Source organism: Thalassophryne amazonica, chromosome 22 (genome assembly GCF_902500255.1).
Source record: "Thalassophryne amazonica chromosome 22, fThaAma1.1, whole genome shotgun sequence".
Taxonomy (NCBI): Eukaryota; Metazoa; Chordata; class Actinopteri; order Batrachoidiformes; family Batrachoididae; genus Thalassophryne; species Thalassophryne amazonica.
Window position 1 is genome coordinate 18,907,131 of NC_047124.1, and position 23,975 is coordinate 18,931,105.

Sequence of the window (23,975 nt, forward strand, 5' to 3'; positions counted from 1 at the left end):
TTGGGCGTGAATGTTGAATCTTCTTCTGTTCCCACTACAGGAGACAAGTCACTTCCTCCTAAATTGGAGCCGTCAAACTCCATACCTCCTCTCAACTATTCAGACGCCGACCCCGAGCCCCCCACCCTCAAACCAATTGACGCAGCTCCAGATTGTGAGGACAAAACAGGCGGCATACTTGCCAAACTGGACGGCGAAATGCCAGACCTGCTCGTCTCGACGCCGCGCCTCAACGGCTACGCTCATGACACCTTTCAGAGTTCGCTGTTGGATGGCGACGTGAGTGTGGTGGCCACGTCAACGCTCGCTGAGCCCACGGGCACTGTTAGCCGCCGGACTGCCGTGCTCTTCCGCAAATCAAAGAGCACCACCAGTCCCCAAAAGCTTCCGAGGGCCGACGACGAAGAAGCAGACGCAACTCACCAGCATGCGGGTGAGGAGGAGGATGAAGAAGGCAACGGGCAGATGGCTCCCAAATCCATTCTGTCGGTTGTTATACCCAGGCTAGAGACTCTGCTTCAAGGCCAGAAGAGGAAGCGTGGCAGGGATGGCGAGGAAGAGGGCAGAGACGGAGAACGCGAACGGAGCGTGCAGTCAGTCAAACGACGACAGACCGGTAAGTAATGTACAGATAAATGAGCCGTTTTTGTGTCTAGTTGGGTAGAAGTGTTCTGTATTAAAGTGTGAGACAATACACTCAAATTACTTTACAATTCCTGTCCTGATAGAAGTAAAAAACACACTGTAATTCTCACATGTACTTGTTAGATATTAACTTGTCCAGTGAGGAATCAAGAGATTAAAGATCATTTTCTGTTACTTTCTCAACCAGTGCCTTTTATTAATAAAAGAAACTGCAAAATAATTTGGAGTAATACTTGATGATGCCCATATCCTTTGACATTTCAGGTTTGATGTATTTCTTAAGAAAATGAAAGCGCTGCCTTGTGCTATTTCTGCAGTATAATATGAACAGCAAAAAATCTGTTATCATAGATTATGCGAACAAAATTGTACTCTTAATTCTTAATCTGTTGAGTTTCAAGAATCCTCTCAGAAAGTGGACAATGTTTCTGAGTTCACACCGTAAATTGGCAATTGAAAATCATTTCTTTGCATATATAATATTTCTCCTAAGTGCTCGTAAATTACAGTTCTGTTGACTACACTTCAAAAAGTAGCAGCAAATTTTAATTTCCTACATGAATGAGCAACACCAGGACTCGCTCCAAACAATCCTGACAATCACTGAAGATTCCGAAGTGCTGCAGGACCAACAGACTGGAACACTCCTTTGACCCTTAGGTCATCAGACTATACAACTCCTCACTCAGGGGGAAGAGGAGTAACAGGAGGGAGAGGAACAGTGGTAGCCAATAAACCAGTATTGATCAGAATGTCTGGAATTTATATTGTCTATTTATATTTACATTTGCAAACTATTGTTTTTCTTTTTTACTTTCATGTTTGATACTTTGTGTGCTTCACAAATTACCTGGTTAAGAACTGTTTTTTCCAAATTCGAAACATCTCTAAGCGCCGTAAGATGGTGACTTTAAAAGAGCTTGAGATGATTGTTCATGCGTTCGTCTCATCGCGTTTGGATTATTGTAACAGTCTCTTCACCTGTCTGAATAAGAAGGAGTTGGCCCGCCTGCAGGTTGTGCAAAATTCTGCGCGCCTGCTTACCCACACCCGCAGGAGGGACCATATTACTCCTATTCTTAATACTTTGCATTGGCTGCCTGTCTCCTACAGGATTCATTACAAAATCCTGGTATTGACTTTTAGAGCTCTGCATGGACAGGCACCGGAGTACATCAGGGACCTGATCCAGCCTTATGCTTCCTTCAGGAGCCTCAGGTCGTCCAATCAGAACCTGTTGATGGTTCCTCGGACCTGTTTTAAAACTTGCGGGGACAGATCTTTTAAAGTGGTGGTGCCTAGCCTCTGGAATGAGCTTCCCTGTGCCCTTCGTTCTCTGGATTGTATAGATACTTTTAGAAGGCAACTAAAGACGCATTTCTTTAAATTAGCTTTTTAGCCTAATATTGTATTTTATTGTTTTCGTATGTTATTTTTAGATTATTTTTGTATGCCATGTGCAGCGCTTTGTGACCCTGGTCTGTGAAAGGCGCTTTATAAATAAAGCTTACTTACTTACTTACTTACTTCTTACCCTGTGTGCTGCACTACAGTGCTGCTGGAACCTCAGTTTCCCTGAGGGAGGCTTCCCAAGGGATCAGTGAAGTTCTGTCTAATCTAAGTCTGCGTCAGATTGTAGGAGAAAACACGAGACTTGAACCTTTGTTGTCATCCGCGATGTTTCTTTTCAGGTTTGTTAAAGAGTTTGCTGGAGAAGAGAGGGGAAAAAGAGTTTGAAGACTCCACTCGAGCTTGCCGATTTGTTGAGCCACGAAGACGCTGTGCCTCTGAGTCGTCCATCTCCTCATGCAGCAGTCTACCTGGAAACACCAGGTAATTTCTGCCCAGTAAACACAAGATTCTCACAGATGTTCGTGCTGGTTGTGATCTGCTAACTGCATGTAATTTGTATTAATTTCATGTTCGTCACAGTGTTCAGTGGACAGTTAAACTTAAAACAGCTGGCCTTTCCTGGCTGAGCAGTTCTCTCCTCCTCCAGTTTGCTTTTGTGTCCGGATATCCTGCTGATTGTGGAATTTCTCCAAAACCGCAAACCTGCATATAGCCGGCTTAATTAAATAATTGCTGATGGGTGTGCCTGTGGCTGACACCACACCATCTGAACTCTTCAAACATTGCTGCGCCTCACCTCCAGACACCTGTACAGGAGCATTCACGTTCATGTCCCCACTTTATTTTGTTTTAAGTGCATCTCTGCGTGATCCAAACGCTGATGTGCAGAACTGCCACATTTACAAAGAAACAAAATGTAAATCGTGGAATTACTGCATGAATTCATTTAGTGTCTGTTCAGAACCATGTTAAACATAAAAGAGTGACATTTTTGTGTGGGAAGAACATTTAATATACTTAACAATATAGGAGGGTGAAGAAAATGAATACTGATACTAAAGGGACTCCAAGATGTTTTTCTCCAACATTGAGTGCATTGTATGTGCGACTTCTGTTTCTAGCACCATTCTCAGTTTTCCAAAATGTGGGAAGGGGAAGCCCGCCTTGGTCCGGAGAAGCACGGTGGACGATAAGAGTGAATTAATCGCCTGCATCGAAAATGGGAATTTTGCAAAAGCTGCACGAATTGCTGCTGGTAGGTTTGGTTTGGATTACAAGTCCTGAGTGTTTTAAAGAATGTGCATGTGTGGGCGAGTAAAACATTTAAATTCACATAATCGGGTACGGTAAACGGAGCATGTTTTGTCTTGATTATATTGAGCAAATGAAATTGGCCAGAAAGTCAAACAATAAGGTAGCCGTTGGTGAAATGGCAGAAATGTTTTTAGACAGGATCACCATTCCTGATTCCTTAATATTTGGTTTCTCAGTCGAAAAAGTACAATTTGCGGGACAAAGGCTGTGGCCATTTTTGTAGTTTCTTTAGGTTCATTTGACCTGGCGACAGACAACTAGACAGAAAATTTAGCCAATTTGATAGTAAATGGGGTCGTGGTTGTGCTAAAGTATCCCTGACCCAGTATCAGGGTGTTTGTGTTCTATCATCAGGTTTTGGATATGTTTAAAAACCTAGAGTCTGTGTGCTGCGTGCGGTAAAATAATCTTGCAGCTGCTCCATTCAACATCAAGACGTTTTGAGAACAACGGTGATAAATATTATCCGCCAATCCAAATATTTTTATCTGGTCAAAGTAGAACTGCGAAAGGATAATATTACTGCAAAATCAGCACTCAGTCAGCGTGACGTTAGCATTGTCTTCTTCTAACTTTAATGGTTATTAGCAAACCTTAACATTACTGCCACCAACTGGACAGGTTGTGTGAAGCAGCAGCAGACTGACCAAGCAAAAAGTCCTGCAGTCAGAATGTTATTTAAGTAAAATCACAATTATTACTATCAAAATATACTTAAATTACAAAAAGTCAAAGTATTATGTGGAATGGCCCAAATCAGAATAATATGTTAGTGGATAATATTTCTATTTATTGCACTTAATCGCCTTCTAATGAATATACCATATTTTCCGGAGTATAAGTTTCATCACCTTTTTTTCCTGTATCGTCAGTTCATTAATTTGGGAATTTTGTGCATCCTTGCAGTGTATTCTTATATTGACATTTATTCTTTTATTACTAATATTATTTTATTAGATTTATGTGAAAGCCCATACAAATAGTTAGTAAAATTATTATTATTATGATTAACAAATGCATGATTCGGAGTATAAGTCACAGGTCCTCCCAAACTACTACCTAATTTCGGACTAGAAGCTGCTACTTTTTTCCCACACGCTTTGAATACTGCAGCTTTTACAATGATGTGGCTAATTTATGGATTTTTACAGGCTTTTTCATAAGTCGACATATGTCAGTTGATGCTGTCAGTTGATTTCCTGAAAGCTCGTGCGCCTCATGTGGCGCAATTCACACAGTGTAAATATAGGTCTTACCTGTTCGTTTTAGTGAAGAACAGTCCCTCTCCGGTACTTGCGCCCGAGTTGTGCCATCAGATCAGCTAGCGGAGCGGAGCCTTCTCCCCCCACCCTTCCAACTGGTTCTCTGTCTTGGCGCAACAAGTCGAAAAAGTCACAGCGCCTCATGAATGTCTCAGTTACCACAGACTCCATCCGATCCTGGCTGCACGCAATAAAATCTCAAGAAAAAGTTAAAATTACTCAGTTCTCTGTGTGGAGCGGAGAAGCCGCACAATACCGTGCATGCACTGGATGACGTGCACGTTAATATTTACGTGTAACACTTTAGGGAAAAAAGCATTTACGGTACATATTTAATTAAAAGTTTAAAAAATCTTTCTAACGTCTTTCTGTGTAAATTTCTCATGTTTGTCTGGTAAATTTCACCCAGCAGCTTATAGACAACTGCGACTTATTTATGTACAATTCCTTTTTTCTTTTAAAAATTGGTGGGAGCAGCTAATATTCAGGTGTCCTCTATAGTCTGGAAATTACAGTAAAACAAAAACTGATTTATACTCCAGAAAATGCGGTAATAATTTTTCATATGTGTCACTTTTGGTATAATTTCTAACTTATTGTTAATCAGAAACCAGCCTGGATTTGGCTGCTCCAAGGTGCATTTTTATGCATCTCGGAGCAGGTACACATTCAAAATTTTATTAAAGTTGTATAGAGTTTTTTTGTTTGTTTTTTCCTTTTTCTCCTCTCCCCATAACTGCTGCCATGGCCTTATATTGAAATCTATCTTCATCATCATTAAGGTCACAAAAGTAACTTGATGAAATTTGCAAACACCTGGTTTCTCTCCCACACATACACACACACACACAAAAAAGCAGGGTGGGAAATTAACAGCAGCTCCCGGCCAAATCTCTGCGACTTTTGGCAGTGACTTGTGAGTCTTGTCACTCCGCCTGTCCCCGTGGCACACAGCTAATCTGCATCTGGAGATTCATTTCCTCATATAAAATTCATATTTGGCTGATTAAGTGGCCAAAGTGTCTGGTAAATGTTAATATATGTCACTCCGCGTGTCTCTTTGAGAGCGAAGTTAATTTCCCGCCCTGACCGGTCGTTGCTCTTGAACTTAAAGCACGACTTTGGATATCTGTTTCTGTGCACCTTGAAGCCACATCTAACTTGTTCGGTGTTGTTCCCGCTTCCGTAGAGGTTGGCAACAGCAATATTTGGATGCCCGCTAGCGCTGCAACAGTTGCGTTGGAACCCCTAAAGCTAGTTTGGGCCAAATGTAGCGGATACCCCTCCTACCCCGCCTTGGTGAGTGTTTGTGGACGAGAAAGCACGACAATCACTGACTGACTTTTTTTTTCTTTCTTTCTTTATTCTGACCATCTCTGTTCCAGGTGGGTGTTTAGAGGGGGAGCATCATTTTTGTGATGATTGGCTTCTCCTCTAGGTGGCAGCCTCTCACTGTCTGACTGGTTTAATTTGACCTTAGCGAGAAAGGACAAATGAGGGGAATGTGCACACAGGAGTGTGTGTGCTTTGGGGCTTGTGTTTGTGCAATATATAAATGTGCGTTTGCAGTCATGCACACATCTCGCTTTGCGCAGATCATCGACCCCCTCATGCCGCGGGTGGGTTGCCAGCACAACGGGGTCTCCATCCCCACGCCCCCGCCCGACGTGCTCCGGATCGGCGAGCAGATGCAATACAAAGCCGAAGAGAAGCTCTTCCTTGTCCTCTTCTTCGACACCAAGCGCAGCTGGTGAGTGTCGCCATCAGTGGGGAGGCTTTAAACTGGTGCAGGGTTCCTCCAACACATAGACCCTGTGCCTCAGCTGGTTGTCTTTCTGCAGACTGCATGAAGACAACAAAAGCTTCCTACCTCATAATTTATTGGACTGTCAAACCCTTTTTTTTTCTTTCTTTTTTTTCTTCTGTGCTCAACAGTTAAGATGCTGCTGAAACATTTGGGTCTGGCAACAAGCTGTTGCCGTTTTATCTCATACAAAAGGAATATTTAACATCTATAGTGTTATCCCAATAAATTTGTCATTAAGGTCACGATAAATGGTGAACAAATGAAGTTAATGAAGTCACGGTGGTGCACAGGTCTGTGTTCCTCGTGGAATCAGCTTTTACCAGGTGTTTTGCCACCTTCTCCAGTCAAAAGAGGAGAAAAAACATTCTCGGAAGTAATTACTGGCACACGGGAAAAGCTGATTGTGTGTGTTTGTGTAGGCACGGACACAGACACAGCTCGGAGGTGCACACGAAATGGCATTAAAATTCCCAGAGCGACAAAGAACTCCAAAAAAAAAAAAAATTAAAGAGAAATCACTGTAATGTGCTTCGTAGCATTTCTGCAAATACGTCAATGTTTTTAACAGTCATAAAATCGGGTGAACGCGCACAGCTGTGTGACTGAGTTCACGCACAGCTGTACCAGATGGGGACGGCTTTCAGTAGAAACTTTACCTGTTTTCACACCTTTAATTCACTCTCTAATCACAAATCCGCTCGTGTTTTACTCGTGGGGGAAAGATGATGATTGGGTCTCCAAATGAAGCAACATCTGTCACGTTTCAGCACCTCAGCTTTTAATGAGACAGCCAATTACAAAAGCAGGTACTGTGCAAACCACTGAATGTGGCGACTGACAAATGAAATTCAACAAACCGCTTCCACCGCATAAGACACAGACATGAAGAGTATAAATTAAGTAAAAACACAAAGACAAATCTGAAAGACTGTGATGCTGATGATGGTTTTATTTGCACTCAGACACTTTGATGTGATGCAACTTACGTCCAATTTGTCACATCATTGACTGCATTTCCCAACAGTTTGGATATCAAACTGTTTTTATGATATCGTGTAGCTCTATTTTCCAGCTGTATAGAATGGAACAAAATCAGTTTCTGCAGATTAGTGAAGATTGTGTTGACCCGGCGTCCTCGGGTACTCTGGTTTCCTCCCACCGTCAAAACACACACATTAGGTTCTTTCTCCTTATAAATCTGGAGTTGTGTCATGAAGAACACCCAAAATAAAATGAAATCAGTGTGTAGGTCAAAACATACCAGTTCCATACCGGATTGAATGAGCTGGAGATGACTTCCCCCTCCATTAATTTACAGCACATCTAGAAAGTATTCACAGCTCTTCACTTTTTCCACATTTCATGTTACAGCCTTGTTCCAAAATGGATGAAATTCGTTGTTTTCCTCAATATTCTACACACAGTACCCCATAATGACAGTGTGATATTTGTTTTTTTAGATTTTTGCAAATTTGTTAAAAATGAATAAATAAATAAAAACGAAAGAAAATGTACAGAAGTATTCACAGCCTTTGCCATAAAGCTCAAAATTGATCATTCCAGTGATGTTTTGACAGCTTAATTGGAGTCCACCTGGGGTACATTCAGTGGATTGGACATGATTGTAAAGACACACACCTGACTACATATAAGGTCCCACAGTTGACAGTTGCCTCAAGCTGGCTGCCCTTCTAAACTTAGCTATTGGGGGAGAAGGGCCTTAGTCAGGGAGGTGACCAAGAACCTGATGGTCACTCTGTCAGAGCTCCAGCATTCCACTGTGGAGAGAGGAGAACCTTCCAGAAGGACAACTTCTCTGCAGCAATCCACCAATCAGGTCTGTATGTTTTCAGCGACAGGAACTGGGAGACTAGTTAGGATTGAGGGAAAGATGAATGCAGCAATGTACAGAGACATCCTGGTTGAACACCTGCTCCAGAGCACTCTTAACCTTAGACTGGAGTGACGGTTCATCTCTCAGCAGGACAATGACTGTGGATGTTCTTGAGTGGCCCAGCCAGAGCCCAGACCTGAATCCGATTGAACATCTCCGGAGAGATCTGAAAATGGCTGTACGACGGGCGCTCCCCATTGAGAGCTTGAGGAATGGGCAAAACTGCCCAAAGATAGGTGCACCAAGCTTGTGGCATTATATTCAGGAAGACTTGAGGCTGTAATTGCTGCCAAAGGTGTGTCAACAAAGTATTGAGCAAAGGGTGTGAATACTTATGTACACGTACAATTTTTTTTTAAATAAATAAATAAAAAATACTTTTTATGTTGTCGTTATGGGGTGTTGTGAGTAAAATTTTCAGGGGGGAAAAATTTATTTACTCCATTTTGGAATAAGGCTGTACCATAAAATGTGGAACAAGTGAAGCGCTGTGAACACTTTCCAGATGCACCATATGCTATATACAACTGCAGGTGTATTTATATAGATTCTAGTGTTGTTGTCGTAATACTCTTTCTTTCCCCATTTTGCTCTCTTTGCCTTTAGGCAGTGGCTTCCTAGATCCAAAATGGTTCCTCTGGGGATGGACAAGACCATAGACAAGATCAAAATGATGGAAGGCCGCACGTCCAGCGTTCGTAAAGCTGTTCAGATCGCCTTCAGCCGCGCCATGAACCACCTGAGCATCGTGCAGGACGAGCCAGTCAGTGACCTCAGTGACGTGGACTAATGATGTTTGCTGTCTACACGCACAAACTTGTACCTCTTCTGTACCAAATACCCCCCCGCCCATTACCATCAGCACTTCTGCAGGAACCTCAGATGTTTACCGGACGCCTGCTCTAACAGGTGGCCGTGTTTCTCTTCACCCATTCATTCCTACAACTCCACACTCCCTTCCGTATTGCCGATTGGTTACGGCTGCTGCTGAAATGAATGTGTTCGTCTGTCCTCGCCGTGGTTCGACTCACTGTGCTCCTGGTTACTCTGACCCTCACTTCACCCACAACATCTTATGTTTTGATTCATCACGTGGTTGAAGATGGGGATTTTCACAACGCAACCACATCTCACTGATTTTGCATTGCCATAGCTAAACAGATGATCCTACATTTGGGCTAACTGTCTCAGCTGTAGTTTTGGGTTTTGTTTTCTATAAGCAGCAGATTTTCTGGAAATGAGCAGATTCCTGAGTTTGTAGCAAATGTCTGTTTATGCCCAAAGTTATTACATTAGCATGGTACGTTTTACTGACGGGCTAAGTTTAAAAAAAAAAAAAAAAAAAAAAGCACTGAGTACTGTTAGCGTGCATGTGGTCATGTTAAGTAAAGCGTCCACGTTTAGCATTTGCTTTAAGACCGCCCATCATTATTCAACAATTGTTGCACTGTCCACTCAGGTGCATAAGTATTTGGACAGCAAAAGCCATCTGTAGCATTGCCTCTGTCCATCATCACATTAGTTAAAATAAAATAATAAAGATGTGCTTGTACTGTAGACTTTTGATATGTGTTTTTATAGTCTTGCCATTTTCAGAGCCCATAAGTATTTGGACAAATTGTGAAAATCGTTAACACAGATCATCACTTTTACAGCCAGTGTTCTTCAAACATGTCAGGATGGATGCATGAATATTTGTTTGTAAAATTTTAACATATTCATCCCTGACTCATCTCAAGAAAATTGCAGAAAAAGTGATAACTTGTGTGACCAATCATGTAGTTTGTCCAAATACTTATGGAGGCACTAGACATTAAAAAAGGCTTTAACTCTTAACCCCTTGGATTAAATCTAAAAGTCTACGCTACATGCCCATGTTGTTTCATTTTACGCCATTGTGGCGTTAAAATGAAACGAGGCAGAATTATAAAAATGGTGACTGTTCAACTCATTAAAGCTACAGTGTGTAGTATTTAGCGTTATCTAGTGGTAAAGTTACTGTCGCTGCTCATGATTTTGCATTCCATCTTGTTTTTGTTTCTTTGGCTTATAAATCGTGGCTTGCCCCAAACAGAAATCTGGTCATTCCTGGAAAACGTTAGTCACTGAATGTTATTTAGCTAGTTGATAATGTAGCTAAAATAGCACAAAAATTCTCCAGTCATTGCAGAAAATATGGACAGACCCATGTGGATCCTAACATGAAAGTTTCTTTACTCAAACAGGTGCGGACAATTTGCAAATTTTTATACCTGTTCACCTTCAGAAGCAAACCAAGATACACTTAGAATTATTCTTTCTCACAAGCTTTATCCTACATATTTTATGGGGTTGAAGAAAACGGCAGTGTGCCCCAAAGTTGAGTTGTTCAGTGCTCAGCTTCTCTTGGGGATTGAACACACCAGCTGAGCTACGGTCGCCCGTGTATCTCCACGTGCAAACACCTTTCTTTATATTTAAACTGTAAATAATGTGTACAGTTGGCGAACACTAACTTATTTTGTAGTTTTGACATAAACTGGGTACTGTACAAAGGTTTTCTTAGTATTTATACTTGATACGTTGTTGGTTGGCCCAAACGTGTACGTGGTATTTCGCCAGTGATGTGATCAAGAATAATAAGAAGTAGTAGAAAAAAAGCCTTAGTATTGATGAGATTAGGGCTAAAATATCATCCCTATGAAAGTATTCCATTCTCATGTTTAAGTTTATTTTAGGTTTATAACCACAAGCTTCCATTTGGCATTAATCAGTTTTTTTAAGTGTCTATTTTGTTGATTTATATATTTATATGATTTGAATATTTGTTAAACATAAAGTAAGTCTGTGAAGCTCATACAGGCTGTCTGATGCTGTGGACACAGAATGGAGATTGTTTTAAAGAAAAAAGAACAAAAAAGTGTTGCTACCCAGACTCATTTATTTGTGTGTGTGAAAGTATTGCCAAAAAAGAAAGGGGGGTGGGACTTTGATGAAAAATCTGTTACTCTGTTTTGCTGTAGAATTAGGAAGATGTGCCTGTATTAACTTATTGTAATGTATTTACATTACTTTATATTCAAGGCAAGACATGCAGATTGTAGTAAAACAGCACATGTTGGGGTGAATTCTTGCCTTTTTTTTAAATAACTTTTTTTTTTTTATTTTGTTATAAACTTCAAGACATTTCATTTTATACTTTTGCATTATTATTTCCTGGGTAGCACTGGTTGTTTTTTTTTTTATGTTTAATTTTGTACTTAACTGTAGTCTTTCATTCTAAATCGGGTCATACAGTATATTGCTGAGTGTTTTGTAGCAAAACAAACACAAAAAAAATAAAGGAGCGATATGAGCTCACAGCTTTTTTTTTTCTTTTCTTTTTTAACATTAATTGTTAAGAAATGGTGCCAGTGACAACTGTTGGTTTTTGAATTGAATGATTGAAGTCATGAAACTGCTTTTAATTGAGCTGGCAAGTAAATTGAAAAGATATAATTGCAAAAATTGCGCTAAATTTTAAGTTGAGCAGCAAAACACCCCCTCCCCAGATCACCGTTAGCAATTGTGAGTTTTAAACTTGGTACAAAATATTACATATTTGATTTTGCCAGAAATTAGGCTTTTTCAGGCCAGGTGTGTTGAAAATGATTTGTGGTCCCAAAATATTTGGGAGGGAATTTTTTTTTTTTAACATTGTTTCAGAAATTGAGTCATTGTTTCAAAACGCTTGATACAAACTGTAGAAGAAGCACACTTTGTAATTGTGGACATCTGTTTGACGCTACTCGGCTCGATGAGCCAAAAATGTTTCAAAGTGCTCAGAAAGATGTAGCTGTTCACTTTTAAATTTTTAACTATACTGAAGAGAATCATTTGGTGGTTAGTGCGCTTGGTTTCAGCGTGGAAGTTTCCTGGTTCAAACCTCATGTTTCTCTGTGTAATGTGGAGTTGCGTCAGGAAGGGCTTCCGGCGTAAAACCTGTGCCGAATCAACCTGCAGATCTACCTTGGATCTGCTGTGGCGACCCTGAGTGAAAACAAGGGAGCAGCCAAAGGGACTTGTTTCGAAAATCCACAAACAAAACAGTTTCAAACACCTTGAAAGTGGATACATCAAATGCTTCTTGAAATGATTGTTTTGAAAATGCTCCAAAAAGAATAGATTCCTTTGCGAAGGAACACTGAAGCATCTGTTTCAGAAAATGACTGAAAATACTGAAAAAAATAGATAAAACATGCTTAAGTAAAGAATTCTATAAATCAATAATTCAAATAAGATTTGTTTCAAAACTATTGGCAGAAAGAATGATCAGTTGTGTGGATATGTCAAACTATTTCTTAAAATGTTTTATTTACAAAATGAGAGTAAAACAATGGGCAAGGAGGGGGAAAATCAGTTTGTAAAGTAGTTGAATGAAGTGAAGAAATGCAACAGTAAATGAAACTTGCTTCAAAAAAAGATGCTTCAATAGATGAACTTTTGCTTCAGAGAACGGCTAATTTAGCTCTTCTACTATAACTAGCTTATTTTTGTTATTTACAATTTTATTTTACATGGTGTAGATTTTTAATGATTCATCAGTTTGTGTGTTCTTTTAAAGATAACGTATAGTACCTAAGTTCTTAGGTTTCCATTTGATAGCATAATGATTATATTTTTTATTTTCCTATAGTATGCTAAGTTACTTTAGATAGATACCAATACACTCATAGCTTTTGTTTCTATAATAAAATACCAGATTTATAGCTTAGCCTACTACTATATTTAATTTTACTACTAGTCTACATACTAAATTACCTATACTACAATCTTCTCCTGTGATGTCTTTCTTCAGCCGCTTGGGTGGGTAGGGAGAGGTCCCATGGGATAAAAAAGCTTTTCAACCTACCATCCCTGGTTCTCAAGACCAGGCACCTAGCTGGCTCTACTCTACTCTTTTCTACTCTCCTGTTTTACTCTTCCTTTTTAGATATTTAGATATACCTTTATATACTAGCATAATTCCACCTTAGAATTGGAATATAATATATAAGATATACCTTACTGAATTTTCATGTAACACAGGAAACAAAGCACTTTCAAAATTCTTGACGCTGTGCGATATGTTTTAGCAAATGTTTACTGTTTCAAAATGCTCAGAAGTTATGTTTCCTTCAGGATATGAGTCAGTGTTTGTAAATTTTCAAAACTCAGCTGTCTGCTGAAGAAAATGACTGAAAATATCAAAATGAATACTGAAAACACTTAAACTTTAATTAAACTACTGATGTGAACAATTCAGTGATTTAAATTGCTCAAAACGAAATTGTAAAAAAAATAAATAAAAGATTTGTCCTTCGGAACAGTGATGAGTCACTCAACATTTGCCAAACTGATTTTATTAAGGAAAAAATCAAAACAAATGAAGCACTAAATTAACCAATGGCTTTGGGGGTAGGGGGAAGTGGCACTTTTGGAAACACTCGAAGCATTAAGTGAAAGAATTAATTCAGGAAATGGTTCAGTGTTTGAAAACCCGCTCGAGACAAGAAATAAAACAATTGCTTCAAAAGATTCCATTCACAGCCAGTCCCTGCTGCAATTCTCAGTCTATACGCTGGGAGTCGCTGTGGCTCTACATAAAACCCTCAGCCGGGGTGCAGGACAGCCGTCTGCTGATTGGCTGTTGTGTTTGTGCGCGGCTTTGCTCGTATGTCACACTCAAGTAGGCATCAGTATTCCGCTTATAAACCGTTTTCATCACTGTGTTCAAATGGTGAATGCACCCATTAGATAGAATGTCAATTAATGCTAAATAAGTTTGAAGACACGGCTGCTGCGTGGCGCTTTTCCCCGAGTTTAGCTCAAACTCGCTAATGCCAATCACTGGTAGCTCCTCCCCCCCTCCGCGAGCCACTTTTTCTTAAATGTATTTACATGCAAATACTGAGATAAAAGTCATCGAACAGACACGGAGGGTAGAAGTGAAAGCAGCGCTGCGTGGGCAGGGTTAAACTTTGGCGTTCTTTACATGCAAATTGACAGCAAAACTGTTGAAATATGCATTTTACTTAAACCAATCCGGCCTTTGTTATTTCAAGCTAGTGCCACTCAGAGAGAGGTAAAGTAGCTTCATGTGGATTAAATGAGGTGGTAATGGAACTGCCATGGAGGAAAGACACCTTCAAGTCACGTTGAAAGACATCTGCCGTCGCCACAAAACAGTTCTTGCTACTTTACATAGCATAAAACTGTAAAAAAAAAAATCTTGACGTTCTTCTGCCCAATGTTGCCAGATCTCATGAAAAACAAGCACCAAAGAAACTACTACCTGCACTTCAGCTTAACAAGATTATTATTTTCTATTCCTCCATCCCTCAAACACAAAATTCTAAGAACAAGACTAACAAAACTAATTTGCCATTGCAAACTTGACTAGTGCACGACCCACCTTGTACCTAATAGCCTTCCTAAATTATGGATACATGACTAATTTGTGTTCCCTTATTGTTTGATGATGTGAAAATGTGCTTGTGTAAATGTCATCTACGTGTGTTCAGGTGAGTGGCCTTACCAGTTCACCATGTTAAAAAAATGGTTGGGGGTAGGGGATCATATTCAACTTAGGCAGTTCTGGATCAAGACCAAATGGGACATATTCACCTGGTAGTTTTAATTAATGATGGTTTATTATTCAGGGAAAAAAATCCTTAACTACTGCAAAATGACCTCTTGGGATCTCATGAAAAGCTTAAAATTGACCCAAGAGCCAGATGGGGATCTCGTGAGTGATTAGTATTGTCATCATTAGATACAAAAGTATTTTTTCCAAGTTATCAGTGGCAATACTACTTGCAAATCTTGTAGGCAGTGCCTACACATACAGAAGACAGAATGACTCTGATTGGCTGGTTGTCGTGACTTGACAACCCCCATACCATACCTTTTTCCCAGAGTTTCTATGTAAACAGCTGATTCGTTAACCCTAACCCTGATCAATGGGGATCAATCAATCCCGATGTATATAAATGTTTGTTGTACCTCTCTATGCGTCTACTACTTCTCGTAACACACCTGCAGAATTCATGTGTTGGAATACAATTTCTGTACCTGTAGGCACATTGAGACTTATGTTGGGGATCAACCACAATGTTTTGTGGATTTTAGTTCTGCTTTCAACACCGTCCTCCCCCACAGCGTGGTGTCCAAACTGTCAGATCTGGGATTGTCTCACTCCATCTGCTCTTAGATCAAGGATTTCCAGTTTGGCTGCTCCTAGAAGGTGAATGTAGGCCCCAACATCTCCTCAGCCCTCAGCCTCAACACTGGAGTCCCACAGGGCTGTATGCTGAGCCCCCTTCTGTACACCATATACACTCACATCTGCACACTTGGTCACTCTACCAAGAAGACCATGAAATTTGCTTATGACACCACTGGGGTGGGGCTCATGTCCGTGGGGTGAGGGCAATGAGTCCACATACCAGGACAAGGTGGAACGACTGTCTGTATGGTGCACAGAAAACAACTTGCTTGTGGTCACAACCAAGACCAAGGAGCTGATCATCAACTATAAAACTCTTCTCATCGGCAAGGACTTAGTGGAGAAGGTCCCGAACATCTAGTTTGTGGGCGTCCACATCGAGGAAAACTTGATCTGGTTTGCCAACCCCATTGCCGAGTCTAGACCACTTCCTGAGAATACTCAGGATGAACAATCTCAAAAAAACTGCTCATGTGCTTTTCTTGTTCTGTAGAGCGCATACTAATGTACTGCACTTGTGTATGGTTTGCAAGCTGTGTAGTGGTTGAGAGGAAGGCGCACCAGAGGATCATTAACACCGCCTGGAAGATCATCATCGGTTACCCTCTCCCCTCTTTGGAAGATCTATACAGTTCCTGATGCTTCAGGAGAGCCCACATGGTCCAACTCATCCTGGACACTCACTGTTTGAGCTGATGCCCTCACGCAAATGGTTCAGGACAATAAAATACAGACAAATATAAAAAAAACAAAAAAATTGCATCCCAAAGCAATAATAGCACTCAATGGCGCATAAACCAGACTTCTATGTGCAATATTCAATGTGAGCATGTAGAAATGGCAGGCGCATAGCAGTCATTCCATATTGTGTTCTATAGTGTGCAATATACTGAGATTTATTATGCATTTTTAATACTTCTTACATTTTGCATTTCCCCTGCTCCTGGTTTGTGATGGGTATGTGGTTGTTTGGGGGTAGTTTGGTAGCTACGGCTGGAGGGACACGTTAAATTTTGTTGTATCCCACATACAATGACAGTAAAAGCCAAATTGAATGTTGTTAATTGTTACTCTGCAGGTCTGCAGCAGTTATTAGGGGTCTGCTCTGTTTATGGAGCACAATATGACATCAAGTTTAACTCCAAAAAGAGTGTGATGATGGTGATGAGGGCCAAAGAGCATGTGAAGACTGTGTTCCCTGCGTTTCATCTTGCAGGAGGGGAGTTTGAGGTTGTTGAGAGGGTCGAATATCTCGGTCACATCATCAGGAGTGACCTCAGAGATGATGATGACATACAAAGGCAGTATTGCAAACTGTACGCACAGGCTAACACTTTAGCATGAAAATTTCATTGGTGCACTAACATTGTTAAGATTGCCCTCTTTAAGGCATACTGCACACCACTCTACACTGCCCACTTGTGGTGCAGGTATAGTAAGAGTAAATTTAAAAGACTGCAGGTTGCTTACAATGATGCTCTTCACATCCTACTGAAGGAGCCTCGATGGACAAGTGCCAGCTTGTTGTTTGTGCAAAATAATGTTGTTACCCTGAATGCTGCAATTAGACATTTTGCATATTCATTCATAAAGCGTCTTGAGGTCTCAAAGAATGAAATTATAAAGGTTTTGACAATGCCTGGACATACCAGTGTCCGGTTTACCTCTGAGCTCTGGAGGCACTGGAGGAACTGCTTGTATGGACTATAGACTCATATCATTGTGTTGTCTGTGTTGTCTGTGTGTTGTATGTATTTTTATGTATTTTTATATGGACCCCTTGGTGTCTGAAATAAAGGTTGATTGATTGATTGATTGATTGATAATCCCGCAGAGGTACTCTTACCCCTTGATGGGAAACTCTGGCCCGATGTAGCAGATGTAGTTAATTGCTTGAGACGTTCTTGGACTTTCTCTGCTTTGTTCAACATCCTTCATAGAGAAATCTGAGAATTCTTCAACAGTAGTCCATCTCACAACATCAATCTTTGAAGAACTTTAACCAAAGTCTTCCCGGCCTCAGGAATGACTCCCCCAAATGTTCTTGGAATATGTACATTACTTTTGAGCAGAGGTTGGTAACCTGGCTTCAGGAAGCAAATGTCCATGGATTGTTTCTACCTGTGTACCGGTGCTTTCACTTATTTAGCTCATCTACCTGTCTGAAGAGTTGAACAAGTTGGAACCACCTGGACTTTTACCCACTGAGGTGGGGTTACCCACCTCTGTTTCCATGGATTGGCAAAGGCTACTACTACAGGGTGTTCCACAAATTGCATCATAGGTGGCAATTTTAAATGTGCAAGTTGATGAAAATTTTGGAATAAAGATTCCAATTTTGTGGCTCATTTGCATTTGCAATGTCACTTTTGTTGTCTTTATGTGCGCATAATTTTAGTAGCACTTGAACGATAACCAGTAATATAAACATGTAGCTGGGTTTCAGTTAATCTCTCTCTCTGAACCTCATCTGCTGGATGAGACGGTCAATCTATTTAATGATCATAGGCACTTACCTGCTATAAGCTGTTCAGACCGCCTTTCAGTGTGTAATTATTACTCTGTTATGGTAATGTAGTTGAACTATGGAAATGCTTTAAATCTTATTGTTTGACCTTGATATCTAACATCAGCAATGTAAAACTAGGTGTAGCTTTAAGAGGCATTTTTTAATAGGTTGTTTGGGGTCACCACAGCAGATCAGACTCGGATTTGGTAGAGGTTTTTACACCAAGTGCTCTGTACATAGAGAATGGACATGGGTGGTCTTGGTCTAGGAACCTTCAGGTTTCAAAGCAAGTGCACCAACTGCTTGGCCACCACTGTGGCTGAACGTAACTTATTACTACTCATAAAATATTTATTTTCATCAGACAGGTGAGAATTGTACGGCGCGAGAATATAAGTTTGGGAATCGTTGGGTTTTTATGCATAATTTTTATTTATTTATTTATTTTAACATGGTACCCACCCCCACCCCCACACACAAATAATTCAGCTTTCTCAATAAAAAAAAAAGCAGTGGTGGCCACACTGAGGCTGTTGAAATGAAACAAACTGCCAAACATGCTCACCCCTGCTGGATTTAACATCAACTGCACCTGCTCCCAATTTCCATCATGCATGCAAAGTGTTAAAAAAAAATAAAAAATCCCTGAAGCATGCTCAGACGTCTCCAGCAGGTGGCAGTGTTTCACAGGTAACACACAGCTCTGTGACATATAAGCAAAACGAAGATTATTTATTTATTTATTTTTGCATTGATCTGGTACATCAGATATTACCAAATTATAATCAAATTTGTTTGACGGCTTTTACGTCTATTTTGTAAGTCAAATTAGTAGAATCTTGACATTAATGAGGAATAATGCTGAAATAACCAACTCTGCTTTGAGGAAGAAACTCCAAAGCCCTGTACCCTGTATCTGTAAATCCCTACAAGCAACTTTATAAAGAGGGGAGAGGGCAAAGTTGCTTGTAACAACCTGGCAACTGTTTCTCTCTTTGTCTGCCTTCTTCTGATACTAATTGTGCGTGGAGATAAACACAGCAATCGAGTGTAGAGGACGACAAGTCAAGTGTGAATATCAATCTCGCCACATCAGTGTCATCAGATGACTTTGTCTGAGTTGCGATGATTGGAGGGGTGGGGGTGGGGAGGCGGCGATATTATCCAGGTGGCGGGCTCTGAAATTGTCCAGTCCTGCAGAGCTCACTGCCTAACAGGTAGAGAGTGTGTGTGTATGTGTGTGTGTATGTGTATGTGTATGTGACAGACGTATAATCCAACCCCTCGCACACTGCTTGTCACATTCACAATGTCACATTCCGGCACAGTGTCACACTCTGACGTGTGAAGCTGCACGCCATCCAACCTCACTCACACCTACGTGGAAATGTGTGCACACGTATTACTTATTCCTGGAAGTGATTATTAGAAAGTTATGCTTCCAGCAGGGTTTTTTTTTTTTTTTTGGCTTTATGTATGCTGAATTATGACAGCCAGAACTGCCAACATTGCACTTTTGGTGGCAGACCTGGCAACTCATCCCTGAAGAGTTTTTCTGTCTCCGAAATTTTGGTGACAAAGGGAAATAAATTTTTTTTTTTTTTTTTTTTTTTGGTTGCTTTGTTGCATTTTCTTGTTGTTGTAGACTTGGTAAATTAATTCTACAAAAGAATATTAACAACAGTGAATGATTATTCCATTATTTTGTATCTGAACCGCTGTTGTTTCTTTGCCTTCTTTTAAGTTGTCTTAGCATATATATATACAACCCCTGGCAATAATTATGGAATCACCGGCCTTGGAGGATGTTCATTCAGTTGTTTAATTTTGTAGAAAAAAAGCAGAACACAGACATGACACAAAACTAAAGTCATTTCAAATGGCAACTTTCTGGCTTTAAGAAACACCATAAGAAATCAGGAAAAATAATTGTGGCAGTCAGTAATGGTTACTTTTTTAGACCAAGCAGAGGGAAAAAATATGGAATCACTCAATTCTGAGGAATAAATTATGGAATCACCCTGTAAATTTTCATCCCCAAAACTAACACCTGCATCACATCAGATCTGCTTGTCAGTCTGCATCTAAAAAGGAGTGATCACACCTTGGAGAGCTGTTGCACCAAGTGGACTGACATGAATCATGGCTCCAACACGAGAGATGTCAGTTGAAACAAAGGAGAGGATTATCAAACTCTTAAAAGAGGGTAAATCATCACGCAATGTTGCAAAAGATGTTGGTTGTTCACAGTCAGCTGTGTCTAAACTCTGGACCAAATACAAACAACATGGGAAGGTTGTTAAAGGCAAACATACTGGTAGACCAAGGAAGACATCAAAGCATCAAGAAGAAAACTTAAAGCAATATGTCTCAAAAATCGAAAATGCACAACAAAACAAATGAGCAACGAATGGGAGGAAACTGGAGTCAACGTCTGTGACCGAACTGTAAGAAACCGCCTAAAGGAAATGGGATTTACATACAGAAAAGCTAAATGAAAGCCATCATTAACACCTAAACAGAAAAAACAAAGTTACAATGGGCTAAGGAAAAGCAATCGTGGACTGTGGATGACTGGATGAAAGTCATATTCAGTGATGAATCTCGAATCTGCATTGGGCAAGGTGATGATGCTGGAACTTTTGTTTGGTGCCGTTCCAATGAGATTTATAAAGATGACTGCCTGAAGAGAACATGTAAATTTCCACAGTCATTGATGATATGGGGCTGCATGTCAGGTAAAGGCACTGGGGAGATGGCTGTCATTACATCATCAATAAATGCACAAGTTTACGTTGATATTTTGGACACTTTTCTTATCCCATCAATTGAAAGGATGTTTGGGGATGATGAAATCATTTTTCAAGATGATAATGCATCTTGCCATAGAGCAAAAACTGTGAAAACATTCCTTGCAAAAAGACACATAGGGTCAATGTCATGGCCTGCAAATAGTCCGGATCTTAATCCAGTTGAAAATCTTTGGTGGAAGTTGAAGAAAATGGTCCATGACAAGGCTCCAACCTGCAAAGCTGATCTGGCAACAGCAATCAGAGAAAGTTGGAGCCAGATTGATGAAGAGTACTGTTTGTCACTCATTAAGTCCGTGCCTCAGAGACTGCAAGCTGTTATAAAAGCCAGAGGTGGTGCAACAAAATACTAGTGATGTGTTGGAGCGTTCTTTCCATAATTTTTTCCTCAGAATTGAGTGATTCCATATTTTTTTCCCTCTGCTTGGTCTAAAAAGTAACCGTTACTGACTGCCACAATTTTTTTTCCTGATTTCTTATAGTGTTTCTTAAAGCCAGAAAGTTGCCATTTGAAATGACTTTAGTTTTGTGTCATGTCTGTGATCTGCTTTTTTTCTACAAAATTAAACAACTGAATGAACATCCTCCGAGGCCGGTGATTCCATAATTTTTGCCAGGGGTTGTGTATATATATATATATATATATATATATATATACGAGGGCTGTCAATAAAGTATAGGTCCTTTTTATTTTTTCAAAAACTATATGGATTTCATTCATATGTTTTTACGTCAGACATGCTTGAACCCTCGTGCACATGCGTAAGTTTTTCCACGCCTGTCGGTGACGTCATTTGCCTGTGAGCACTCCTTGTGGGAGGAGTCGTCCAGCCCCTCGTCGGAATTCCTTTGTCTGAGAAGTTGCTGAGAGACTGGCGCTTTGTTTGATCAAAATTTTTTCTAAACCTGTGAGACACATCGAAGTGGACACGGTTCGAAAAATTAAGCTGGTTTTCAGTGAAAATTTTAACGGCTGATGAGAGATTTTGAGGTGATACTGTCGCTTTAAGGACTTCCCACGGTGCGAGACGTCGTGCAGCGCTCTCAGGCGCCGTCGTCAGCCTGTTTCAAACTGAAAACCTCCACATTTCAGGCTCTATTGATCCAGGACGTCGTGAGAGAACAGAGAAGTTTCAGAAGAAGTCGGTTTCAGCATTTTATCCGGATATTCCACTGTTAAAGGAGATTTTTTTAATGAAAGACGTGTGGACGGGTCCGCGCGTCGGGACGCAGCCGGCGCGGTGCGGCGGCACAGGAAAAACACCTCCGTGTTGATAACCATTTGTAAAATCCAGGTGACTTTTGATGGCTTTCAGTGGAGTGAGTATATGAGAAATTGTTTAACAGCTGGACATGTTCCAACTTGTCCTTAAGGCTTCCAACGGAGGTGTTTTTCCTGTGGCGGAGCGTCGCGGCAGCTGTGAGCCGACGCTGCAATCCATCCGCACGTCTTTCATTAAAAAAATCTCCTTTAACAGTGGAATATCTGGATAAAATGCTGAAACCGACTTCTTCTGAAACTTCTCTGTTCTCTCACGACGTTCTGGATCAATAGAGCCTGAAATGTGGAGGTTTTCAGCTTGAAACAGGCTGACGACGGCGCCTGAGAGCGCTGCACGACGTCTCGCACCGTGGGAAGTCCTTAAAGCGACAGTATCACCTCAAAATCTCTCATCAGCCGTTAAAATTTTCACTGAAAACCAGCTTAATTTTTCGAACCGTGTCCACTTCGATGTGTCTCACAGGTTTAGAAAAAATTTTGATCAAACAAAGCGCCAGTCTCTCAGCAACTTCTCAGACAAAGGAATTCCGACGAGGGGCTGGATGACTCCTCCCACAAGGAGTGCTCACAGGCGAATGACGTCACCGACAGGCGTGGAAAAACTCACGCATGCGCACGAGGGTTCAAGCATGTCTGACGTAAAAACATATGAATGAAATCCATATAGTTTTTGAAAAAAATAAAAAGGACCGTTACTTTATTGACAGACCTTGTATATATATATATATAATTAGTGCAGCAGATAACAGAATATTTACAGAGGAATCCTTCAAATGGTGATACAAGCACAACATTTGGCACAAATGTTCTTTTGACAAAACTGACTGGCCACTTGAATTTTCAATAGGCAGCCAGGTAGGGGTCAAGTGAAGAATTACACAGGGGTCAGACTATAAAGATGCTCCAATCATATTGAAAACTACACCACATTATTTGTCTGATCATAAAGATACCAAAATGGTATAGTTTGTACTATCTATGACTGAATGTTTTGAAGTTATGGGATAAAAACAGCAAGAATGGTGACAAAGGTCAGTTTCAGTTTGTACAGGGGTCAAAAGTTAAAGTTACTCCAATTTTTATAAAAAGGGATGCAAATTATTAGTTGAGTTAATAGGATTTTAAAAAGAAATGGTTTGCACCATGTATCATGGTTGGGCTCCAAAGTAAAGGTCAAACAAGGTCAGCGTCCATTGGATTCTATGACGTGACATATCTTAACCCGTAACATGATAACTAAGACCATGACACATGGTGCAAACCATTTCTTTTTAAAATCCTATTTCTTTTTAAAAACCTATTAACTAAGGGTTTCTTTGCAAAAGCAGGGATTGTCAAAGGTGAATAGAGCTGTCGGAGGCTTGATTGCTAACCAAATTTTAACGTAATGGGTTATGAAAAAGTGAACTTATTTAATGTAGTCTTATTTGTACTGTAGGTGAAGATGTAATCCTGAACCCAGGGCCAATTTCCTGCATAAAACATCACCCAAATAGTCCACTTTGCATCATAGGCATAACTGCCATTACCCACGGTTCCTGCCAGCTCCATCCTCTGTCTCCCTCTCTCTCTTTCCCGTACCGCTCTCCCTGGGTCCCTGATAGGCCCAATCTCCAGTGGCTGCGTTCAAAACACTGGGCTAGAATAGCACGGGCCCTCTGTAGATAAATATTTATGGGGTGTGTTTACTGGTAGCACAGAGGAGAAGTGGAAATGGTGTGTTCCCAAGGTGAGCAAAATAAACAACTTCAAAGGAATTTAAATACACTTCATGTAAATGTTGCGTGTTTCCGCAGAGATTATCATTAGATTGTTAATGAAGGATTCGCGGCTGATGCCAGATGACCTGATTATTACCCGGGTTCCCTCCGGGT

At 40.5% G+C, this 23,975-nt stretch overlaps 1 protein-coding gene across 1 annotated transcript in view; it reads left to right on the top strand.

The window, feature by feature from the left end:
- brd1a (bromodomain containing 1a) overlaps positions 1-11,616 on the top strand; it is a 21,780-nt gene extending 10,164 nt beyond the window's left edge. The window contains exons 8-13 of the mRNA XM_034163121.1: positions 41-616; positions 2,337-2,478; positions 3,120-3,253; positions 5,764-5,873; positions 6,170-6,324; positions 8,882-11,616. Of these exons, the coding sequence (XP_034019012.1) occupies positions 41-616; positions 2,337-2,478; positions 3,120-3,253; positions 5,764-5,873; positions 6,170-6,324; positions 8,882-9,065 (1,301 nt within the window). The 3' untranslated portion in view covers positions 9,066-11,616. The remainder of the gene's footprint in view (positions 1-40; positions 617-2,336; positions 2,479-3,119; positions 3,254-5,763; positions 5,874-6,169; positions 6,325-8,881) is intronic.
- The last annotated feature ends 12,359 nt before the right edge of the window (positions 11,617-23,975 follow it).